This window comes from Leptodactylus fuscus, chromosome 7, assembly GCF_031893055.1.
Source record: "Leptodactylus fuscus isolate aLepFus1 chromosome 7, aLepFus1.hap2, whole genome shotgun sequence".
Classification (NCBI taxonomy): domain Eukaryota; kingdom Metazoa; phylum Chordata; class Amphibia; order Anura; family Leptodactylidae; genus Leptodactylus; species Leptodactylus fuscus.
The window spans coordinates 136,148,157-136,169,627 of record NC_134271.1 but is presented as its reverse complement, the minus strand read 5'-3'; the positions used below and the strand labels follow the sequence as shown (position 1 = coordinate 136,169,627).

General features: G+C 44.2%; 1 protein-coding gene across 19 annotated transcripts in view; it reads left to right on the top strand.

The window, feature by feature from the left end:
• The first annotated feature begins 202 nt into the window (after positions 1–202).
• GPHN (gephyrin) overlaps positions 203–21,471 on the top strand; it is a 245,520-nt gene continuing 224,251 nt past the window's right edge. For 18 of the 19 annotated variants that reach the window (XM_075283143.1, XM_075283142.1, XM_075283140.1 and 15 more), the window contains exon 1: positions 276–354. In XM_075283143.1, coding sequence (XP_075139244.1) covers positions 291–354 — 64 coding nt within the window. In that variant the 5' untranslated portion in view covers positions 276–290. Of the gene's footprint in view, positions 355–21,471 lie in introns of all 19 variants that reach the window. The other variant, XM_075283130.1, reaches the window with a different exon arrangement.

Sequence of the window (21,471 nt, the reverse complement as noted above, 5' to 3'; positions counted from 1 at the left end):
CAGTAGCCCGCACTAGCCTGCAGCGCCCCCTCCTGTACATGACAGTGATGAGCAGCCACTTCTCCTTCTCCCTGACACCAGAATTCCTTCAGTGAAGGAGCTGCCGCTCGATGCCATCGGCTGTGCGCTGCTCACGCCTGGCTGCCTCCTCCCCCTTCAGAGTCTCCGTCTTCCCCTCGGCCGGGTTGGATGTGCTCGTCGCTCGGCTCGCCCGCCTGCCTCCCGCTCTCCCATCCCAGGCTTCTCCTGCTCACTGAACGGCCGGTGACAGCGGCTCCGGCGGAAGGAAGATGGCGGCCGAGGGCATGATCCTTACTAATCACGACCACCAAATACGCGTCGGGGTGTTGACAGGTAATACGGCGGCGGTGCCGGTTGTGCTGTGTGTGTATGTGTCCTGCACCCCCCCCCTCTCTGCACTGACATGACAGCGGCTGTGAAGGGGGCTCCAGCCGGCAACCTGCCGCTACAAAATGGCACCTGGCTGATAAAAGAGACCATCTCCCAGCAACAGCGACCCCATTGCACCCCGTGATGTGTGCATCTGCAAGGCTGCACGGTGCATATCCCTGGGAATACATACCTGCACATCTATAGCATGCTCTAGCCATAGGATCTGCAGCCACAGACATGACAGCCCGGCTGCATTGACATGCATATACCATCTAGCCCATGCCTATGTCACTGCACTGCTATATTATATCATACCTATAGAATAGCCCCCTATACCCGGCCGATCACCTCCATATACCCCGATGCAAGGAAATCCCACTGCCTCCCCCTGATGCTGACCTATATACGCTTCTCATAGACTCCCCACAATCTCATCCCCCCACCATTAACCCTTCATTATTGCAAATAATCAATCCCCCCCCCCTCCATATCCCCTGCCGTGAATCTGTGTATTGCCTAATATTTCTGCCTGCTAATAATAATGCACGTCGTGTTGTGTTTAGGTGACATAGCCATATGTGATTTGTCAATAGACCATACACACACACATCCATCTATATCCACTCTCCGTGACTAGGGGGAGGGAAGAAATTGGGAAATCCACCCATGGAGACTAGATAAGGATTGCAGTCATTTGCAAAAAAAAAAAAAAAAAGCGTGATCCTGAGCTCTCAGTGCTGCAAGCACAACGTGGTGGTGGTGGTGGCGGACGCTGCAGTGGGGACGTACGGCTGCAAATCTTAGATATTGTGCAAAAAAAAAAAAAAGCAGCTATTTTTGTCCATAGGGAGGACCAGGCGTTTGTCGAGGACACCCAGGCCCTGCGACATCAGGCTTGCTTTTTGGGGGTGACATGTAGCTGTATCCCTCCAGCTCGTATCGCCGCCGTGTGTGTGTGTGTGTTGGGAATGATTGTCCCTTTAATAGAGATCAGAAGCGAATGCCTCCCTTCCTCCATCGCTGCCTCTAGATCTCATTTTCTTTTCTCCTTTTTTTTTTTCCGCTCTCTTCGTGATTTATTTATTTCTTTCTGAAACGGGGAGGTATTGGAGTTTCGAGCTCAGTGACGTACGAAGGCAGAGAGCCTGAAATGAACGATTTGGATGTATTATTGAGGGAGCCGATGGCAGAAAATCTGCAATGTAAGGGGGGATCCCTTTTTACCGAACAGGCTTAGGCTGTTGTTATACAGAGGTGAAGGGGGGGGTGAATGGGGTGTGGGCAGCGAGGGGTTAACCATGATAATAAATCGATGTGCTATAAGAGGCTCGGAAATGCAGTTTTTTTTTTTTTTTTTTACGAGGTACAATGCAGATATTGCAGCTGACCCGGTTTCCCTGACGGTGGTCTCTGCCTCCTTGCTGAGCACAAGGCAGTGCAAGAAAGCGATTTCTTTTTTTTATTATATAGATATATTTGGGATTATTTGCAAGTGTCACGGTGTGTAGGCAGGGACCGGTTGTAGAGGGCTAGAAATGTCTATATATTATGGGAATCCCCCCCCCCCCCCCTCCTCCCTCTCCCCTCCTGCATCTCCCCTCCTGCATTTCTGATATGGAGCTGTTCCCATACACTGGTGCTGAAATATCCATAGCTTGTATCCCACCATCCTAATGGCAAATGATGTGGGGCCATGAGATAGCACCGGTCACCGGACCTAGGCAGGGATGTGGATTTTACTTAGGAATGGAGGATACCTGTATTTTATTCTGCTCAGCTCTGGCTTGATTTGCATTGCATTGGATATCCTGTGTTGCAGTCGGAGTATCGATCGAGGAGAACTCTGCTAATAGATTAGTTGTGTGGTCCCATAGGCTCCTATATACTATGGGCTGTTATCCGCTGTATTTATGTCCTCCTCACACTTGTATCATATACAGCTGCTTATTTTCACGTCTTTATGTTTTATTACATATGTGATAGTTACTGTATCTTCTATACTAGTTATTTGTATTGCCCTCCCGTTTCCTAGAATACAACCTCTAAATGGGACTTTCTAACCACTTATACCGATGAGTTATCCAGGCCTGCAATTATAGCTAAAGAAATTCATGAAATAAAATATACATATGGATAAATGTATATAGAATTCTGCTCTTATATATTATCGTATAGACTACGTCTTTAGGAAGATCAGATTTTCTATGATAGGTTTTGGGTTTCATGATACGGTATATTATGTGTACTGGCCGTCTTGGATGAGAAGACCACCCCTCTGAAAGACCAGTTTTCAATGCAATTTTAGATGATCTATCTCCTATCTATCCATCTATCTATCTAGAAGCGCAAAAACGGCAGTACTCTACTTTTTTACTATTCTGTATTCCTTGGAGGTCATCGCCTTCTCTCAGATTTTGCATCCGCACTTTTTATTTTCTGTGCTGTTTTTCACTTTCTATTACTCTATCTATCTCCTATCTATCTATCTATCTATCTATCTATCTATCTATCTATCTACTATCTACCATCTATCTATCTATCTATCTATCTATCTATCTATCTATCTCCTATCTATCTATCTACTATCTACCTATCTATCTATCTATCTATCTATCTATCTATCTATCTATCTATCTCTTATCTATCTATATATCTCCTATCTATCTACTATCTATCTATTTATCTATCTATCTATTTATCTATCTATCTATCTATCTATCTATCTATCTATCTATCTACTATCTACCATCTATCTATCTATCTATCTATCTATCTATCTATCTACTATCTACCTATCTACCTATCTACCTATCTACCTATCTATCTATCTATCTATCTATCTATCTATCTATCTATCTATCTATCCTTCTTGTTCTCTGTCTATGTATCCCTCTTGTTCTCTATCTATCTGCCTATCTATCACGCTTTCCATCTATTCATCTGCAATACTGTGCAAAAGTTTTAGGCAGGCATGGGGGTTAACAAATGCTGCAAAGTGACACTAGGTTCACACTAGCGTTTGGTTTCCGTCCTTCAGGTTTGCGCGGGGCCCGGAAAGACAGAAACCCTGTGCACTTAAAAAGTGCTTACGTATGGAAATCTGCAGAAAACATAGACTATAATGGGGTCCGCTGGGTTTCTGTCCCGTTTCTGATGATTTTAAACTGAAACCGGCTAAGGGAAAAGTTTAATTTTAGACGGATTTAGCGGCGGAGACTCCCAGCGCTATTGGGTATCCAGCCTAAGAATTTTTTCAGAAATAGAAGGATTAATAGTTTATTTTTTGCCAAATTAATACAATGGATTAGAATAGAGAAAAGGAAAAAAAAATCTAAATGCCTTCAATATTTGGTGTGACCTTTACCCTCTGGAGGAGGAATCCTTGAGGTGATGATCCGGCCCTCACAAAGCTCTGATCTCCACATCATCCAGTCTGTCTGGGATCACATGTAGAGACAGAAGGATTGGAGCAATCCTACATCCACAGAAGATCTGAGGTTACTTCTCCAAGATGGCGGGAACAACCTCACTGCCAAGTTCCTTAAAAAACTGTCTGCAAGTACCGAGAAGAACTGATGGAAAGCAAAGGGTGGTTGAGGGCAAAGATCACACCAAATATTATTGGAATTTAGATTTCTGTTATATTAATTGACAAAAATAAGCTCTTAACACTATTCGTATATTGCAGAATTTTTCCATACCTGCCTAAAACTTTTGCTACATTATGACTCCCATCCTTATCCTCACAGTGCTAGACCCCAATATTAAATGGAGTTTGCCACGTTGTACAATATGTCTGATCTATCAGCGACATGTTATAGAGCAGGAGGAGGAGCATGATATATAGTTTTATTTGGAAGATATTCGGTATAACTTGTATTTTACTCATTGAGATCCCTGTACTTCAAGGCTTAGAAGTTCAGTGGGTGGTCCTAATCAACGGGACCGCCCACTTGACTCCCAAGTCGAATCTTTACCCGATCATTCTGCTCTGCTCCTCCTACTCTATAATTTGCTGCTTTCACATCTGACTATATTTATAATGAGAACGGTTCCATTTTTAAAGATTTTTAGACTCTTATGTCCTATCCACAAGATAGGGGGAAGTATATGATTTCTGAAGATTTGGCTACTGGGACTATTCCCCAAATTCCCTTATGTGCCCCATGTCAGTAGGACAGTCGGCGGTCAGAGTCCAGGCAGCCGCTTAGAAGTGAATGGAGCGGGTGGGTAGAATAGTGTTCTATATTTATAAGTGACCATAAGTGTAAGATAAGTTGGACGTCAAGCTTATGAGTTTTGGGTCCCACCAACCTTCTGCAGATATCAGGAGAAGAAGGTGCAGACACTCTACAAAAGGGGTCTGCCAGCGACTAACACCCCTCTCCTCATCTAAATAAACATGCGCCCTTGTACAAGCATGCATGTTCCTAGTGGAATTAGAATGGGACGAATTACGCTTTCCATGTATAGCGCCATTACTGAAGCCAACTGATGTTTGCCTTTGGAAAATCCCACTGAAATTCTATAGATCCAGCCAAGGGGACGTACAGTATAAGAAACCTATTGGGGAATTGTTAGAGTGGGGAGTCTTCTGTTCAGGGTTTTCATCTCTTGGCCAAAGAAGAGAACAGATGAAAGAGTGTCATTCGTGGAGGACCTGACTTGCCTGTATTACAAACTTAAGGCATTATTTCTAGTGGACACTGTGTAATACCTCATTTCTCCAGTGGTGGCACTGCAGGGATATTGAACACTTCCACCATTTTGCCAGATCACAGCTCATCAATGGAGGTCCCAAGAGGGGGAGCATTTTGTGTTCACATTATTGCCGTAGGAGCTTTCTAGTAAATAGGGATTGTCCAAGGTGGAGAACCCTCTTAGTAGAAACATCAAAATTGTTGCCGTAGTCTGTCCTGAATCTTCCTTCAGGGGGAGGCAGAGATCTGAAAGACATGTGAGACCTACCAGGTGGTGGAGGGTCAGAAAGCAGAGAATGGGCCCTAAGGATAAGTCAAGACAGCAGAAAATGAAGAGGAATTTGAGGATGACCTCCATCTCAGATTCCCCTTTTCCACCCCAGATGAATGAGCCTTCGGCCACGGCTACGGAATCCATGCCAGGATCCAACACAATGGAATCTGCCTCAAAATCAGCCACAAAAAGATTGAGTATTGTTCCTTGTCCAATATCACAACTGACTGGTGGGATTGTTGGGAATCGGACCTCCACCGATCTGATATTCTTGACCTAAGGATAGGTCACCCATAATTGAGTTCCAAAAAAATCTTCTCAATATTCACGTAGCGCCATCCTATTGTGCAGCCTTGTACAATAAATATATTTGGTAACACCAGTCCCCGTACCGAAAGGTGCTCACCATTTAAGATGCGCTCTTATCTTCTCATATAAAATTGTTAGAGAGAGTGCAAATTGGGAAACTGAAGAGTAAGGTTAAGTTGACACAGAGTTTTTTGCTCAGGATTTTGAGGCCGTATTCGCCTCAAAATCCTGACCAAAAAGACGGCTCCCATTGAAATCAACGGGAGTCGCTCAGGAGCTTTTTCCGGGAGCCGGCTTGTGCGAGGTGCTCATTCTTCAGGCTGTTTCGCCTCACGATTCGGCCTGAAGACACTCCCTCCTCCGGACTAGGCCCATTTATTGGGCCTAATCCGGAGCGGAGTGCGCCGCTGGATGCCGGTGCAGCACCCTGGCTTTCAGTCATGGCGTCCCGTCTTTTGGACCGGAATCTGTGGCGGCCTCTGCTTCTGGTTTCGGTCCAAACTACTCTACCCTTGATGGAGACACAAGCACATGCCATGTAGATGTAGCCGTGGTCCGATTCTAACCCAGGCCCTTAGTATTCCAAGACAACACAACAACTTCTACGTTGATGGCTCATTTACATCAGCCAATTATCATTTGCTGTGGCCTAATAATTGCGTCTTGTAAGATGACCTTTAGGTTGATGGCCTACATGCTCCTCCGGTTTCGCCGCCATTGTCATGTATTGGGATCTGCCCAGATATGTTTTCATTGTGGTTGTCAGCAACGTAACGCATTTACATAATTGAATTCTTGACTTTTACAAGTCATTTGGGCTAAAAATGAAGCCACTGGCGAATAAAGTTATGTCAAATTTCTCTGTTGTTTTGTTTGTACGGTTTCAGTGTTTATGTATGTGTCTCCATGCTTACAGACTACAAACAAGCCATGTGTCGTCTGATCCTGCCTATATTCCTATTCTTTGACCGTTAGCGGCAGTCTGACTACACAGGCCTTGTTTGTAGTCTGTAACCATGATGATCTTAGGCCTTTACCTGAGTATTATTATAGTAATACTATATTTTTGCAGTGTATGTACAATCAGGATTATTTTATAGATGTAACAGAGCAATAAAGAAGGTTTTTCAGAATTGAGACATTTTTTTCTGTGTCTTAGATCTGGTTCCATGAAAATTGCATTGTGATCTTGTCTGTAAAGGCTACGAGCAGAGTTTTTGGCTAACGTTTGGACTGTATGCTATTTTTCTCCATACTTGGTACTGGGCCTACATGGGATGAGGCCTAGCGTGGCAAAATTAAGGGATGGTACAACTACGTGTAAGGCTAAGGCCCCATGTAGTGAGCTGCAACGCAACGGAAAAACCGCCGGTGGACACACATCGTGGTTTTTCCCCCCGAAAATCTGCAGAGTTTTGGACTTTCTGTTTCTATTACACCTATATGGAACGTGTTGGTGTTTCCATAGGTATAACTGACATGCTGCGATTTACAAAAACGCAACGGTTCTTGAAATTGCTGATTTTTTCTACAATGTGTGGATGGGATTAGCCAGAATCCCATCCACTTTGCAGGTACGCAGCATTTTTTGCCGGCCTTAAGGCTAAGGCCCCATGGGCCGTAATTGCAGCGCTAAAGCACTGCAGAAAGAGCCGCAGCGTGAACGCACTATGGTTCTTTCTGCAGCACTTTCAACAGAAAGTTTGCGGAGTTTACCTCCGCAGACTTTCTGTTACAATTATATCTATGGGAAAGCCGCCGGCGTTTCCGTAGATATAATTGACATGCTGTGATTTGCAAAGCCGCAACGGCTTTAGAAATCGCAGCGTGTCTGCGCTGCAATTTCTTCTGCATAGTGGGCATGGGATTTGCATGAATCCCATCCCCTTTGCTTGCACTGTAAGATTCCACGATTTTTCACGCAGCGGGCAAATCGTGGAGTTTATGTCCCGTGGGGCCCCAGACTAAAGGGGTTTTCCAACCCCAGGTATTTTTTCTTTCTGCCCTTAGTTTTTTTTTTTTGTAAATATCCTGTTCATAGGTCTGGTTGGTGCAGGACTGACAACCGGACCAGACACGTATCAGCTGATCCACCCTGACACCGTGCTGCAGTGATAGTGGTGGGGTTCTGCAAAGCTGCATATGACCCCATCCCATGCAGTAGATTTCAGTGCCTGAAGGTCTCCGGATCGGTTGACTGGTTTGGGGTCATCTGGACCCTAAAACTCCTTTAAATGTTTTTTGGCCTAATGTGCATGAACGAGTGTGCAGGCCAATGCTCTTCCAAAATTGTTGTCTGTGCGTGCAATAATTTTCGTCTTTAGGATTTTACCTTGTAAGGATGTACAAGGCGATTTGTGTAAGTGGTCGTAAATATGTTTGTATGTATGTACAGGTATGTTGTACTGAGTGTGTGTGTGTTTGTCGGCATGGAGTGAGGATGCATGTGTGTGTCCTAGTAGATAATGTGTGCAGGTGCTTATTCCCTATGAGTGTGATGTGCCTGTATGGAATGAATGTTTCACCTTTGTGTGTTTTTGTGCATTCCCGTGTCTAGTAAGTGTACTATGTGTGTGTTTGTTATGCCACGAGTATACATGTGAGCCTATATGTTGTGAGTGTGCATACCTATATACATACATAACCTGTATGTACATGTTTGTAATAAATGTGTATATACCTAGTGAGTGATCCTGTGTGTATATATCTAGTAAGAGCACTAGTTGTGCATGTATATAGTAAGTATACCGTGTATGTATCTAGTAAGTATACAATGTGTATATTCCTGTATTTCTGTAAATATGTAATCATTTTTGAAGGCTGAACAGGTTACCTTCAGTTTTCATGCCTGGGGCCGCCCTGCCCATGTTGTGTAATCTCTTAGTATTTGGAACCAGAGAGGAGCACTCCCCATTTTACATTGGGATTAGTAAAATAATCTGGTTATGTAATAGTGTGAATTTGTGCACAGAACAGAGGTGTACGGTGTCAGCTTCTTACATTCCTAGTGGTAGATCTTACTTCTATAAAGAGCTCAATCTATCTGATACCGGTCACTAAATATCCTTCTGTAGACAAAGTTAAATAATAAAATGCTGGCTGCCTGCAGCCACCACTAGAGGGAGCTCACTGCTATTGAGTTCAGTGCTATATCAATATACATAGGCTCCCGCTAGCCACGATCCCAAGAATCGGGAGAATGGATCCGGATATTCCTTTTGTGTTCTCCACCCAACAACCTCATATAAGTGAATGGAGTGCTGGCCACAGGTACATGGTGCAATTCTGGAGAACTTTCAAACCCCCCCCCCCTATTATCCTAATAGTTTGTTTTTATGGCATATTAAGGCAATAACAAAATGTTTATGTTGTTAAGAAAAAAAAACAAACAGTTTCCTCTAGTGGTACCTGTAATATTTTGTGTGGTAACATGGTGGCACCATGCTGGACACCCAATGGACCACATTATAATCAATGGGTTCCATCATTGATGTCATGGATGGATCTGCGCTGTCATTATGTGGAAGCTTTACCAATCCCCACCATATCTGTGCTGCCGTGTCCCTCTGTACCCAGGCTAACAATGGCGACATTAAGAGACATGTGACCTCCAAGGTGTCTACTGCAGCCACATACATGTATCGAAACATCATCTTTGGAGGCCGGAGCACTGACCAGCAGGGTAGGGTGGGGAATTGGTAAAGTGATGTTTTATAGCAGTCTAGACATTTGGTTACAATATTTCAGGGGGTTGGACAACTCTTTTTAGAGCATTTCACACAGGCGAGTTAGGAAAGGAAAATTTGGCCGAATTTACTAGCCCCAACTTGGCTAAGCTGAACCAATCCACCATGCTAAGGTTAGGTTCACATCTGCGTTGGAAACTCCGCCACAGATTCCCCTGACAATCGGCAGAGAGAACAGTCCTGCATGGAGAAATTTTCTCTTCTCTGGTTTCAGTATAAAATCGGTGGAAATCTGGTGGACTCCATTATAGTCTATGGGGTCCATGGGTTTCTGCAGGTAACTACTTGGTGGATTGGGTTTCCGTTGTTTGGATCCCCATGCAGATGTGAGAGATGGAAACCTGAACGCTGGTGTGAACCTAACGTAAGTCCAGTACAGTTGAGGTCAGAATTCCAGGTGCTCCACCATCCCGAATCTGGCCTTGTCAACCAACCCTACCTACATTGGCTACGAGGGCATTAGTCTTCTAACACAAGAATCGCACTACTGTATTACTGTGTTACTGAGATGGCTATTTTACTTGGGTTTTTGGGTGCTTTTCCATCGATGCTTACAAGAAGGACACGTATTATAAGAATTACATCAAACTACCCCAGTGATGAATTTGGCAGGAGTGACAACTAGTAAAGAGGATCCATCAGCAGCGGCAAACTGCATACTGATGGTCTCCATAAGGATAGAAAAGATGGTAGAACTAAGAACGAGAGCGGTGGTGACAAATTTTTTGTTTAAAGTTATTCCACAGCGCGGTACAGAGATTGTAATCTGCAACATTAGTCTTAAAGGGATGCTATCATTCGCATGCAATTTTTTCTGGGTACCACGTCGGAATAGCCTTAAGAAAGGCTATTCTTCTCCTATCTTTCGTTGTCTTCTATGCGCCGCCGTTCGCCTGCAATCCTGTTTTTTTCTCCATATGCAAATTAGCTTTCTTGCAGCACTGGGGGCGGTCCCCAGCGCTCAAACAGCACTGTGGGCATCCCCAATGCTGCGAGAGAACTCTCTCCAGCGCCGCCTCCATCTTCGTCACCAACGTCGTCTTCACCATCTTCTTCCGGCTGGGTCAAAATTAAACGCATGCACAAGTCGGCTCTGCCAGTGGGGCTCGGGCAGAGACGACTTTATATGCGGGAAGCCATTTTTTTGGTGGCCGGCCACTTACTCGAGCATGCGCAGTACGCTCTGTACTCCATAGAACTACAGGAGCATACTGTGCATGCTCAGTAAGCGGCCGGCCACCAAAAAAATGGCGTTTGAACACTGGGGCCCGCCCCCAGTGCTGCGAGAGAGCTAATTTGCATACCGAGAAAAAACAGGATTGCAGGCGAACGGTGGCGCGGAGAAGACAACGAAAGGTAGGAGAAGAATAGCCTTTCTTAAGGCTATTCTGACGTGGAACCTAGAAAAAAATGCGTGTAAATGATAAGATCCCTTTAAAGGGGTCATCCAGTTATGGACACTTATCCTCTATCCACAGGACAGGGGGTAAGTGTCCGATCCCCCGCCTGAGGCCTGATCTCCGGCTCCCCCAATAATCAGGAGGACGGGAGACTAAAAGTACCTGTAAGGCCTCCTTGTAAATGGAGCGCCAGACCAGTACTCCATTCTCTTCTATGGGTTTGCCGGCACTACCAGGGATTACAGTCCTGGCAGCCCCATAGAAGTGAATAGTGCTGGTCGCGCAAGTGCACTGGTACTATGTTCAAAATGAGGCCTTAGGGGGACTTTTGGTCTTTCGTCCTCCTGATCACTGGTGGAACCGGCAATTGGGACCCCCAGCGATCGGACACTTATCCCGTGCCCTGTGAATAGGGAACAAGTGGCCATAACGGGATGGTCCCAGATGGAGATTAGGACCAATCTCATAGGAAGATGGGTAACTTATCAGAGTGTTTAGGGAAACCAGAGTACCTAAGGAAAGCCTTGCAAACATGGAGAGAACATATGAGCGCCATAGAGATGTTGTTTAATTAAACTCTATCCCAGGTCCGCAGTGTTAAGCCCTGAGCCCCTTTTCATATACAACACTCTAATACCCAGAATATATTCTATCCCATTTTGTTGACTTCTTTTTTTAAATTTTTTTTTACATAAAGTCCATCCAGTGTCCAGCCATCGAGCACTGACTGTAATAGGACATGACTGACCCCAGCGCAGAAGATTAATAGGTCGTGTCTATATTGCTTGTCATTTTAGCGATATATGCAAACATGCAAATGACAGTAGTTTGCCGGTACAGAATTGGATTATTGGGTTCAATACGCCATCCATTATTCATATGTGTAGCTTTACATTGCGTGCATTATATTAGAAGTGATGTGTTATATTGTAGATATCAATTATACATGTTTTATCGATTTCAGTTCCTCGTACATACATTATCCTTTAGTTAAGGTACACAGGCGTCAAGCAGATGTCTCCGACGTCATGGTCGGGGTGGCTGTAGGTTAAAAGAACACTCTACGAAGTTCGGAGACAATGGCTTACGGTAGCGTAAATGACTTTTCTGGCCCCCAGGCCAATTCTGATAGTGATGACGTGTCTTACGGAACCATCTGCTTCTGGCATCCATCCTGTTTATAGGTTGTTGTGCAGGGTCTGGGTGTCGGACCCCACCGATCTGACCTGAAGATAGGTCGTCGGTAATAAAATTTGCCCAGGGATCAGAATTTTTTTTAAAAGGTGGTCCTTCACATTCGATTAATGTAGGCCGAGCCCACCAATTTTTGGCCTCCCAACTTGGAAAAGGTGTACACTCGGCTAGGTGGAGGAGGAAAGAGTTGTTCCCTATCTGAAGTCATAGTTGTGATCAATTGCTATTAAGATTTTTCGAAATAACAGGAAAGGATAAACCACAATATAACAAGCGGAGTCTTATGGCCTCAGAAATACAAGGGCAAGCAATATAAATACTAGACTGCAAGGAACTGAGGAAGTCGGAGAAATCAACCATTCACCATGACTTATATACTGATGGCCTATCCTTTGGTATGGTCATCAATATGTGTTTGGTGGTGGTCCAATACCTAGGACCTTGACTGTTCAGCTGTTGGAAGCGACAGCAGCACTGAGGAAGAGGCCTCTTTATGTACTGATGATGTCATATCGTACAGCAGGAACTCAGTCCTATTTAAAGGGATTCATTAAAATTGTATTTTTTCTGCCTATCACATCGGAATAGCCTTAAGAAAGGCTATTCTTCTCCTACCTTTAGATGTATTCTCTGCACCGCCGTTCGGTAGAAATCCCGGTTTTCTTCTTTATGCAAATGAGTTCTCTCACAGCACTGGGGGCGGTCCTCAGCGCTCAAACAGCACTGGGGTCGTCCCCAATGCTGTGAGAGAACTCTCAAGCACCGCCTCCATCTTCATCTGGAACAGCCTCTCTTTGCGTCCTCTTCCAGCGCTGGGTTCAAACTGCGCATGCCCACCGGCCACAAGAAAATGTACTGTGTAAGCGGCCACCTTCTTGTGGCCGGAGGGCATGCGCAGTCGGCTTTGTCCGAGGCCTAGAAATTTGAACCCAGCCCCGGAAGAAGACGCGTAGAGAGGCTGTTCCAGGCAAAGATGAAGGCGGCGCTGGAGAGTTCTCTGGCAGCATCGGGCCCGCCTCCAGTGCTGCAAGAGAACTCATTTGCATACTGACGAAAACCGGGATTTCTACCGAACGGCGGCCCGGAGAAGACATCTAAAGGAAGGAGAAGAACAGCCTTTCTTAAGGCTATTCCGACGTGGACAGCAGAAAAAATAAAATTTTAATGATAGAATCCCTTTAAGTGAATACGAAGCAAGGCAATGTATGGCACTGTGCTTCCTATTCAGTGAGGAGGCCTCAGCAATTACCCACGAGCTGATCAGTGGAGGTCCCAGGTTTTGGATCCCCGTAAATCACATTATTGATGACCTATCCTTAGGTCAGGTTTTCAAAACACATTGCATTTCTTTCTGCAGTATTTTTCTCACAATGTCCACAGAGTTTTCCTCTGTGGACTTTTTGCGCCTATACGGAAAACGCTAGCGTTTAATTGACATGCTCCGATTTTCAAAAAAAGTGCGCGTTTGTTTGCAGATTTGTTTCTGCAACGTGCGGAGGGGATTAACCAGAATCTGATCCACTTTGCAGATATTGTAAAACGCTGCATTTTTGCCAACGCAGTGCCACAGCCTAAGGGTAAAGTCCCACGTTGCTGGAACGCAGCAGAAAAAAACGTGTCATTTTACAGTACCTGCGAAGTGAATGGGATTCTGACCAATCCTATCCACACATTGTGGCCTATTCTTTGTAAGAAGTTAGGGCTTGACCCCTGGGACCTCCACCAAACAGGATGAAGGTGCGCTGTAGCCACGTCATTGCACATGTTCTTGGTTGCCCTTGATGCAGGAGATCAGTCCCCTAATGGGATTTTTTTCAGATAGTTGAGAACTTATCCTTAGGGGAGGTCATCCATATCTGATCAGTGGGATCTGTCATTTGAGACCCTCACAGTTACTTGGAGGGGCAGTGGCATTTTCCCAATCACTACTCTATTCGGAACAAGGAACGAAAGGCCTCCATTTTCCTGATGAGTGGTGGTCTGGGTAGTTGGACCCAGAGGTGTATCTTGAAGCTCCTGGGCTCCAATTCCAAATCTGTAACATGGACCCTACTTACCATATACCCTTTAGAACAACTGTATATTTTGTGGCAGAGAGTCCTTTGGGGCCCCCTCAGCTTGAGAGCCCAAGTAGCCACCGCTACCTCTGCACCCCCTACAGCTTGCCCCTGGTTTCCATATGGCAAACTACTTTAAGTGCTTTCCAGATGTTGTGAGTAAGATTGGAGAGCCCTAAAGGGTATCCATAAATGAATGTCAACTGGATGTGCCCAACCAGAAGAAGAATTTGATATATTAAACTAGCCTGGCTGAGGATTCTTCCCTTCTCTTTACATTCACGACTTGGCAAAGCCATTAAATGTAGCCATTGTTGAACATCTGCTGAACCAGCCAACCATTTATTACATATGGTGGTGCTTTAAGAAGGCTTGGGCGTGTTGAATAAGCTTGGCTGCAGCTTCTCTCCTTCTCCTTATTGTGATGACATGAATGCTTGGCCAGGTTGAGCATGCATGCATATGGACAGGGTCAGGAGGAATAGCTATTGTCAGAATAAGTACCTGGCCAGCTTAAGTGGGGTTTTTTTGCGTTCTGGTGTATTGGATCTGCCTATTGTCGCCAACCCCTAATATACTCCATGCAGAGGTCGTAGTAACGTATTTGTGGGCGCCATAGATGCCTAGAAGAGCTGATACATGCTGGTGCGGCACCTTAATCTATTACAGCATCTGCCAGTGGCAGAGAACAGGTTAACAGATCTTGTAATCAATAAATCCCTTTGCCGACATCCATTGTACTACTACAGCGGATATTAGTACTTTATCTATGGCCCCCACTAAGAAGCAGATCGTGCGCCATAACCAACGGGTCCTCTTTGATCGCAGACATTCATTATCTCTTAGGACCCTAGAGCCCCCTTCTGAACCCCTCCAGGCCTCTGTCACTCTCTGCGTGTTGCTGGAATGGCTCCCGGGAGCCTTCAGGTCATTGGAATAATAACTATTGAGACTTGCCTGTGGCTAGCCTCAATCGTTATTCAGAGATCTTCTCATAGATTGCAGTCCAATGGTAGAAAGTTCAAGACCCCCATGGAGGCTAAAAAACAGTATTTAAAAATGTTTTAAAAAATATAAAAATGCGAAACACTCCCTCTTCCATAGATCACAAAAACAAACTTAAAAATTAGCCATCATCACATGTGAAGAAGGCCGAACTATAAAAATATTCATGCCATACAGACAACACTGTGACGGTGAAAAAGACGCCTTACACAGCTCCATACACCGAAACATAAGAAAAGTTACAGGTGTCAGAATATGACTAAAATAATTTTTTGTATTTTTTAAAAATTTATTTTTTTAAAAGGTTTTTAAATATAACAAAAACTATAATAAATAAATACATTTTGGTATTGCTGACCCAAAGAGTATGAGGAATATCTCATTTTTACTGCACCGTGAACGTCATGGGAACAAACCCTAAATTCACTATTTATACGTGGAAGTCGGTTATAGTAATGGTTATCCTGCTTAAATAGTGACCTCTTAGAGTACAAAAAACTCTTCCAAAGCAAAATGTAGTGTGACCTAGGGCTGGGCGATTAATTGAAAAATAACCAAAAACCATCATCAACTGGGATAACTGAAGTGATTTTGTTCACATCGGTTATTTCGGTTCAGTTATTACAATATTTGTGGGATTCTATCTCCAGTTTTGTTTGGACTTAACATGTCCAAATTGGAACTGCTGTGATACTCTGGGCTGTGTAGGAGTATGTGTTGGGTTGATATTCGTCTCCTACCTTTAGATGTCTTCTCCACCCTGCCGGTCGGTATACAATCCGTTTCCGTCAGTATGCAAATGAGTTTTCTCGCAGCACTGGGGGCGTCCCCAATGCTGCAAGAGAACTCTCCAGTGCCGCCCCCATCTTCTTCAGGAACGGGCTCTCTTCACGTCTTCTTCCGGGGATCGGCTTCAAACTTCTAGGCCTCGGGCCTAGGGCAAAGCCGACTGTGCATGCCCGCCGGCCACAAGAAAATGGCCACTTACAATACTGTGTAAACGGCCATTTTCTTGTGGCCGGCGGGCATGCACAGTCGGTTGCCTGAGGCCTAGAAGTTTGAAGCCACCGCCAGAAGAAGACACGAAGAAGACTCGTTCCTGAAGAAGATGGAGGTGGCGCTGGAGAGTTCTCTTGCAGCATTGGGGATGTCTTCAGTGCTGCGAGAGAACTCATTTGCATACCGACGGAAACCGGATTATATACCGAACGGCGGGGCGGAGAAGAATAGCCTTTCTTAAGGCTATTCCTACGTGATAGTCATAAAAAATTGAGTTTAAATGATAGGATCCCTTTAAGCATATAGACTGCACGAGCTGCAGTTGCCTTTACAGCACTTAAAGGGATTTTCCAGGAATTTTCATTGATGACTTGCCCAGTTGCCCAACCATTGTAGTTCCAGACTACATGACTGCACAGTACTGCAGGTCATCCCCTTTACAATGAATGAATGAATGAAAAGAAACATTTCAAAGGGTTACTCCCATCTTATAAAGTCTTGGTATATTTCTAGGATATGTCATCCCTTGGTGGGGGTTCGACCTTTGGGTTTAACCTTGGGTCCACTGTACAACTGGGTTCTTGCCACTTGGCTGCTGCTACTCATTTGGTTAATAACATCCTTAAAGGGGTTGTCCAGCACATTTCTATGATGACCTATTTTTAATGGGGATCCAACACCTTGGACCACTGTTGATTCATTGATTAAAGGAGACATGGTGCTTGTGTGAGAGCTGTGACCCCTTCTCTGTTTACACATGTTTCATAGTGGCCATGGGAAGCCATTACAGCTTCATCCTAATATCTTCTCTGGGGTGAATCTGTAATTACATCGCACCTCCACTATAAAGCAGACGATGTGAGACGTAAACAGAGAAGGGGTCACAGCAGTCATAGGGGCTGATAGCTGGGGTCTCGTCTAGAATTGGTCATCAATAAAAATAAGCTGGACAACACCTGCAAAGAAACTTGTCCTAGAATGTGGATTGGACAAGTCCTATATAGCTCATGACCTTCTTTGGGAGGTGGGTGAGGTTGGGGGGCTAAGAAGAATGTGCAACTGTGATCAGTCTGAATGAACAGAAACAAACCGTATAATCCCACTGTCACTGACTCCACCATTGCCGCCATAGGTGTTTTTTTTTGTTTTTGTTCCCAGGGATGAACTTTAGTCAGTCCTTTACCGCCACAACTGTATATATCGGTGGATGCCTGCAAGCAATGAGATGTGGGTTGAATATTAACCATATACAATACACACGTTGTTATCATAGATGTGAAGGTTTTCGGGCTACTGTTTGCACAAATACCAGCGCCCTTTAGTACACCCAGCACAAATGGATAAAGTTCACCTTAGATGACCCCAGATTCTTTTGCCGTTCTCCTGACCTTCAGGTGAAGTACTTGGAATGTGACCGAACAGGAGGTTGAAGGTGAACGTCAATGAATGACGCCTCACTTTCGCACGGTTGGCTGGTTTAATTTTTACGATTTTTGTTTTTATTTTTTGATACATCAGCTAGTCCGGGTCTGACAGCCGGTCTATTGGCCAACACATCATAGAAGCATAACTAAGGGCGATTTACACAACTAAGTTTGGGCAGGGGAGTTTGGTCCATATTAGTTGGATCTACTGGCCCAAACCTGGCTTAGGTGAACTGATGCGTTGAGTTCTCCAATACATGGACCAACTTTTTGGGCCAAAGTTGGCCATGTGAAACAACCTTAGGTTAGAGTGTGGACCTTGTGAATGAACCAAGCACTTAGCTGGGGTATGTTAAGTCATATTACCCGTGCTGTTCAGTTAATGTTTAACCTTTTCATTGTTGAAGAAGTTTTGACCTCTGGTCATTGACATGTCCGCTTTCCTGGTCAATAGATGTTATACAACCTGGTTGTAAGAGTGAAGAACATGTTGTCTTCAGGATCTTATAAACAGAGTCCTATAAACGGTTCAGTGACTTCAAGGAAGAGCATTAAGTCAACCCCATTTCTAAAATTTCAGATGAAATTTCAGGATTGTGACTGGTGCTCTCATTGACTCTCTTGTTTTTCTCAGTTTGGCCGACCTGACCTGACAGAAGTCATCATATCTTGAAAATGTCAGAACTGTAAGGTGTAAAAAGTTATTTGTTATTCTAGAATTGATTTGTGATGGGGGGGGGGAGGTTACAATTATTTGCCGAAACAGGCAGGACAGGTGACCACACCTCCTTAAAGGGAGGAGCCTATCTTTAAGATTATCTATATCAGGTTGATGGTGGTTCCCCATGAAGATGTTTACTTCCGTGGCCGTGATAGTCATTCATTTCACAGTAGGCAAATGAACAGTTGGGAGCACTGAGGGCGGCTCCATTGCTCCAAACTGCTATGCCCCAAACTGCTGTAATGTGTTTGCATGAACACAAGAATGCATAGCCAGATGAGGTTTCAGCCTAGTGCCCTGGTCCCGTCAATTAAAGGGGTTGTCCAAGAAAAATGGAAATCCCTACACTAATCTAAACCCCCCTCCCTCTCTTTTCAAAATAACATAATTAATCAAAAATGTATAGTTACCCATATCCCTGGGGCGACATTTGCTGGTCATCCGGTGACTAATTGTTTCCGTAAACGGAACGTCACTACTACTCCTCCCCCACTCCATGCACTCCGTCATACTTACCTTCCAGGCTTCTTCCTGCGGGATGGCTCCTCCTTCTTTTCTGACTGCCAGCGCTTTTCTGCTGTCGATAATCCACCTCTACTGCGCAGCTCCCACGCATGTGCGGTCAAGGTGGATCGTCACTGCAGAGCACAGAGCAGAGCTGGGACAATAGCGCGCACCGACAGGAGGGGCCGTCCCGCAGGAGGAAGACTGGAAAGAAGAGTGGTAAGTATATAATGGGGTTGGGGGTTAGGCTGAGTAGGTTGGGAAGAGCTCGTAGTGGCCGGGATAACTAGAGAGACAGGGAGGGGGTGTATAGGAGAGAGGGGAGTGAGGTGAGAGAGGTTGGTGACGAAATTACATAGCAGGAAGCTGAACCTAATAAACAAATGCAGAAGATATCAGGAGCTCCAAGAGACACCCAGAAATCACTCAAAACACAGCTAAAGGTGTATGGGTGCATTTATTAACCCATTAATAGCACTAACAGACCTTTTTTTAAAAAACAAACATTTTTTGCCTGAAAATCCCTTAAAAGAATGGAGGAGAGAAGGAGGGCATCCTAGAGCAGTGTGTGGTATATCAGTTTGGAGCAGCCCTCAATGCTCCGGACTACTCATTTGCATATTGTGAAATAAATGACATAGCTCAGCAATGGGGAAAAATGTGTTATAGTCACCAGCAATACTCAGAACAGTCACTATTAAGTGGTCGACATGGTGGTATATGGTGCAACAAGGGATGAGCTCTGTTGTTCCTTTGGTCAGATAGTTGTTTGGCGCACTGAAAATAAGATGATCTGATGTTGTCGGACCATTGTAAGGGTAGACTGCCAATTGTACTGAACAAAAAAAATTGTTAAAATTTGGCTTTGTAGATGCAATGGAGGGAATTTATCAACTCCAGTATGCCAGGTTACCCCTCTTCACCATACCAGCACTATAGACTGGAACCATTTCCAATTTGTATTGTGGAACGGTACAAGCCTCATGGCCATGCGCGTGAAGGATACTCGCCCTTTTCGGAACCACGCCCCTGTCAAGTGTCCAGGTGGGGAATCATTGGGGAAGGGCCACAAATGTCTTTGTGATGAATGGATGGACTCGACGACCCTTGAGTCACGTCCATGTTCCTTGGTAGGCCATATGGACAGGGCTTGTCTTCTCGAAGCTTTGATGCGTTAAAGATAAGTGAGCACTCCATAGATTTCATGAATGACTTGACGTCATGGTCTAGATTTCTTCTTACTCATCCTTGGTTTATTTTATGAAGTTTAACTTATTTTTCTGAGTCTTAAAATACATCTAGTTATTGATGTCATCCAGTAATGCAGCATTTAACTTTAGAAATCTGTGGGTTGTGGTACAATGCTCTATTAATACATGAGGCACACACATCGCTTTCATCAGTCTTGTATTGTATGGTCCCATCAGTCTTCTCCATCAATAAATAGCATTGACATTTCGCTGGAACTTGTTCTAATCTGGAAGTTTGAGTGACTTTTCCAAGTGTTCGCCCCTCTGATCACGTTCTGTTATATTGTTGGTTTGGTCATCTTTGTAGGCTGGTATCATGTTTTATAGTGTTGTTTCATCTTAGTGTGCTGCCATCTGTAGGGCCTTCCTCCCTCTATCAGAGCAGAACGGACAGAAAGAGTGTCTTGAGCTCTGGAGGACCCGACACATCTATGTTATGGTATTGTAAGCATATTGATTTGTGCAGTTCCCCAATTCTCCTGTGGGAGTGCTGCAGGGGATTTCTGGAATCTCTAATGATCATCCGTATTAAGACGTCAGGTGATCAACTTAAGATTATAGACCCTTCTTTCTCAAGGAACTGTCAAAAGCAAATAAACTATTTAACACCTTAATGTACCATGAATGTCACGTATGTCATCGGCGGTAATGCCAGTAACTATAGTGTACATGTACAGCATGTCATGGTGATTGTGTGGTTCAACAATTGTGCCCATCACCAAAGGAGTGGGGCTGTGATTGACTGCAACATTCCCATTCACGGCCAATTAACATGTCACCAGAAAATCATCACCTACTTTGCAAACCAACTTGTTATGTTAGACATATTTTTAAATATTTTTTCTTTATATTTTTTTAAATTTTCCTTGTTGATATAGTTAAAAATTTGTACTAAATCCTACAATTTTCCCTCTGGCCACCAAGCCTAATAATAGGCTGACAATTGCAATTTCTGTAAGGGTTTTCTTTGTAGCAGTCACGTTATATACATCACAAATAATGCAGACAGTAGAAGATAACACCTTTTTAGATAATACCATTGACCCGTCTTTACATCCACTACTGACAATAGATGATGATGCAACGTATCTACACCCCGTTACTGCACAGAACATGTCTAGAAAACACCCCCATAGACCTTTATGAATCGTCTGCCTATGGCGATGACTATGCCGTAAAGCATATTCCTAAATGCTGTTAACAGGGTAGAGGAAAAGCTCAGACAAGATCTGTACAGAAAACGGAATTTTAAAAAATCTACAATAAGTAAAAACTAATTAATAAGATGATATATTTCACTATCCAGTTTTAATAAGTAAAATAAATTATTAATCTTAAAAAAAAAAAAAAAAAATAAAAAATTAAATTAATGGTGATACATTCCTTTTAAGGCGTATTCCTATCTGGAATTTGTAGTCATATCCATGGGCTATACTATGCCCGACACCACCGGAACCTGCACCTTGCTTGAGAATGGTGGTCCATGCTGCCCTAT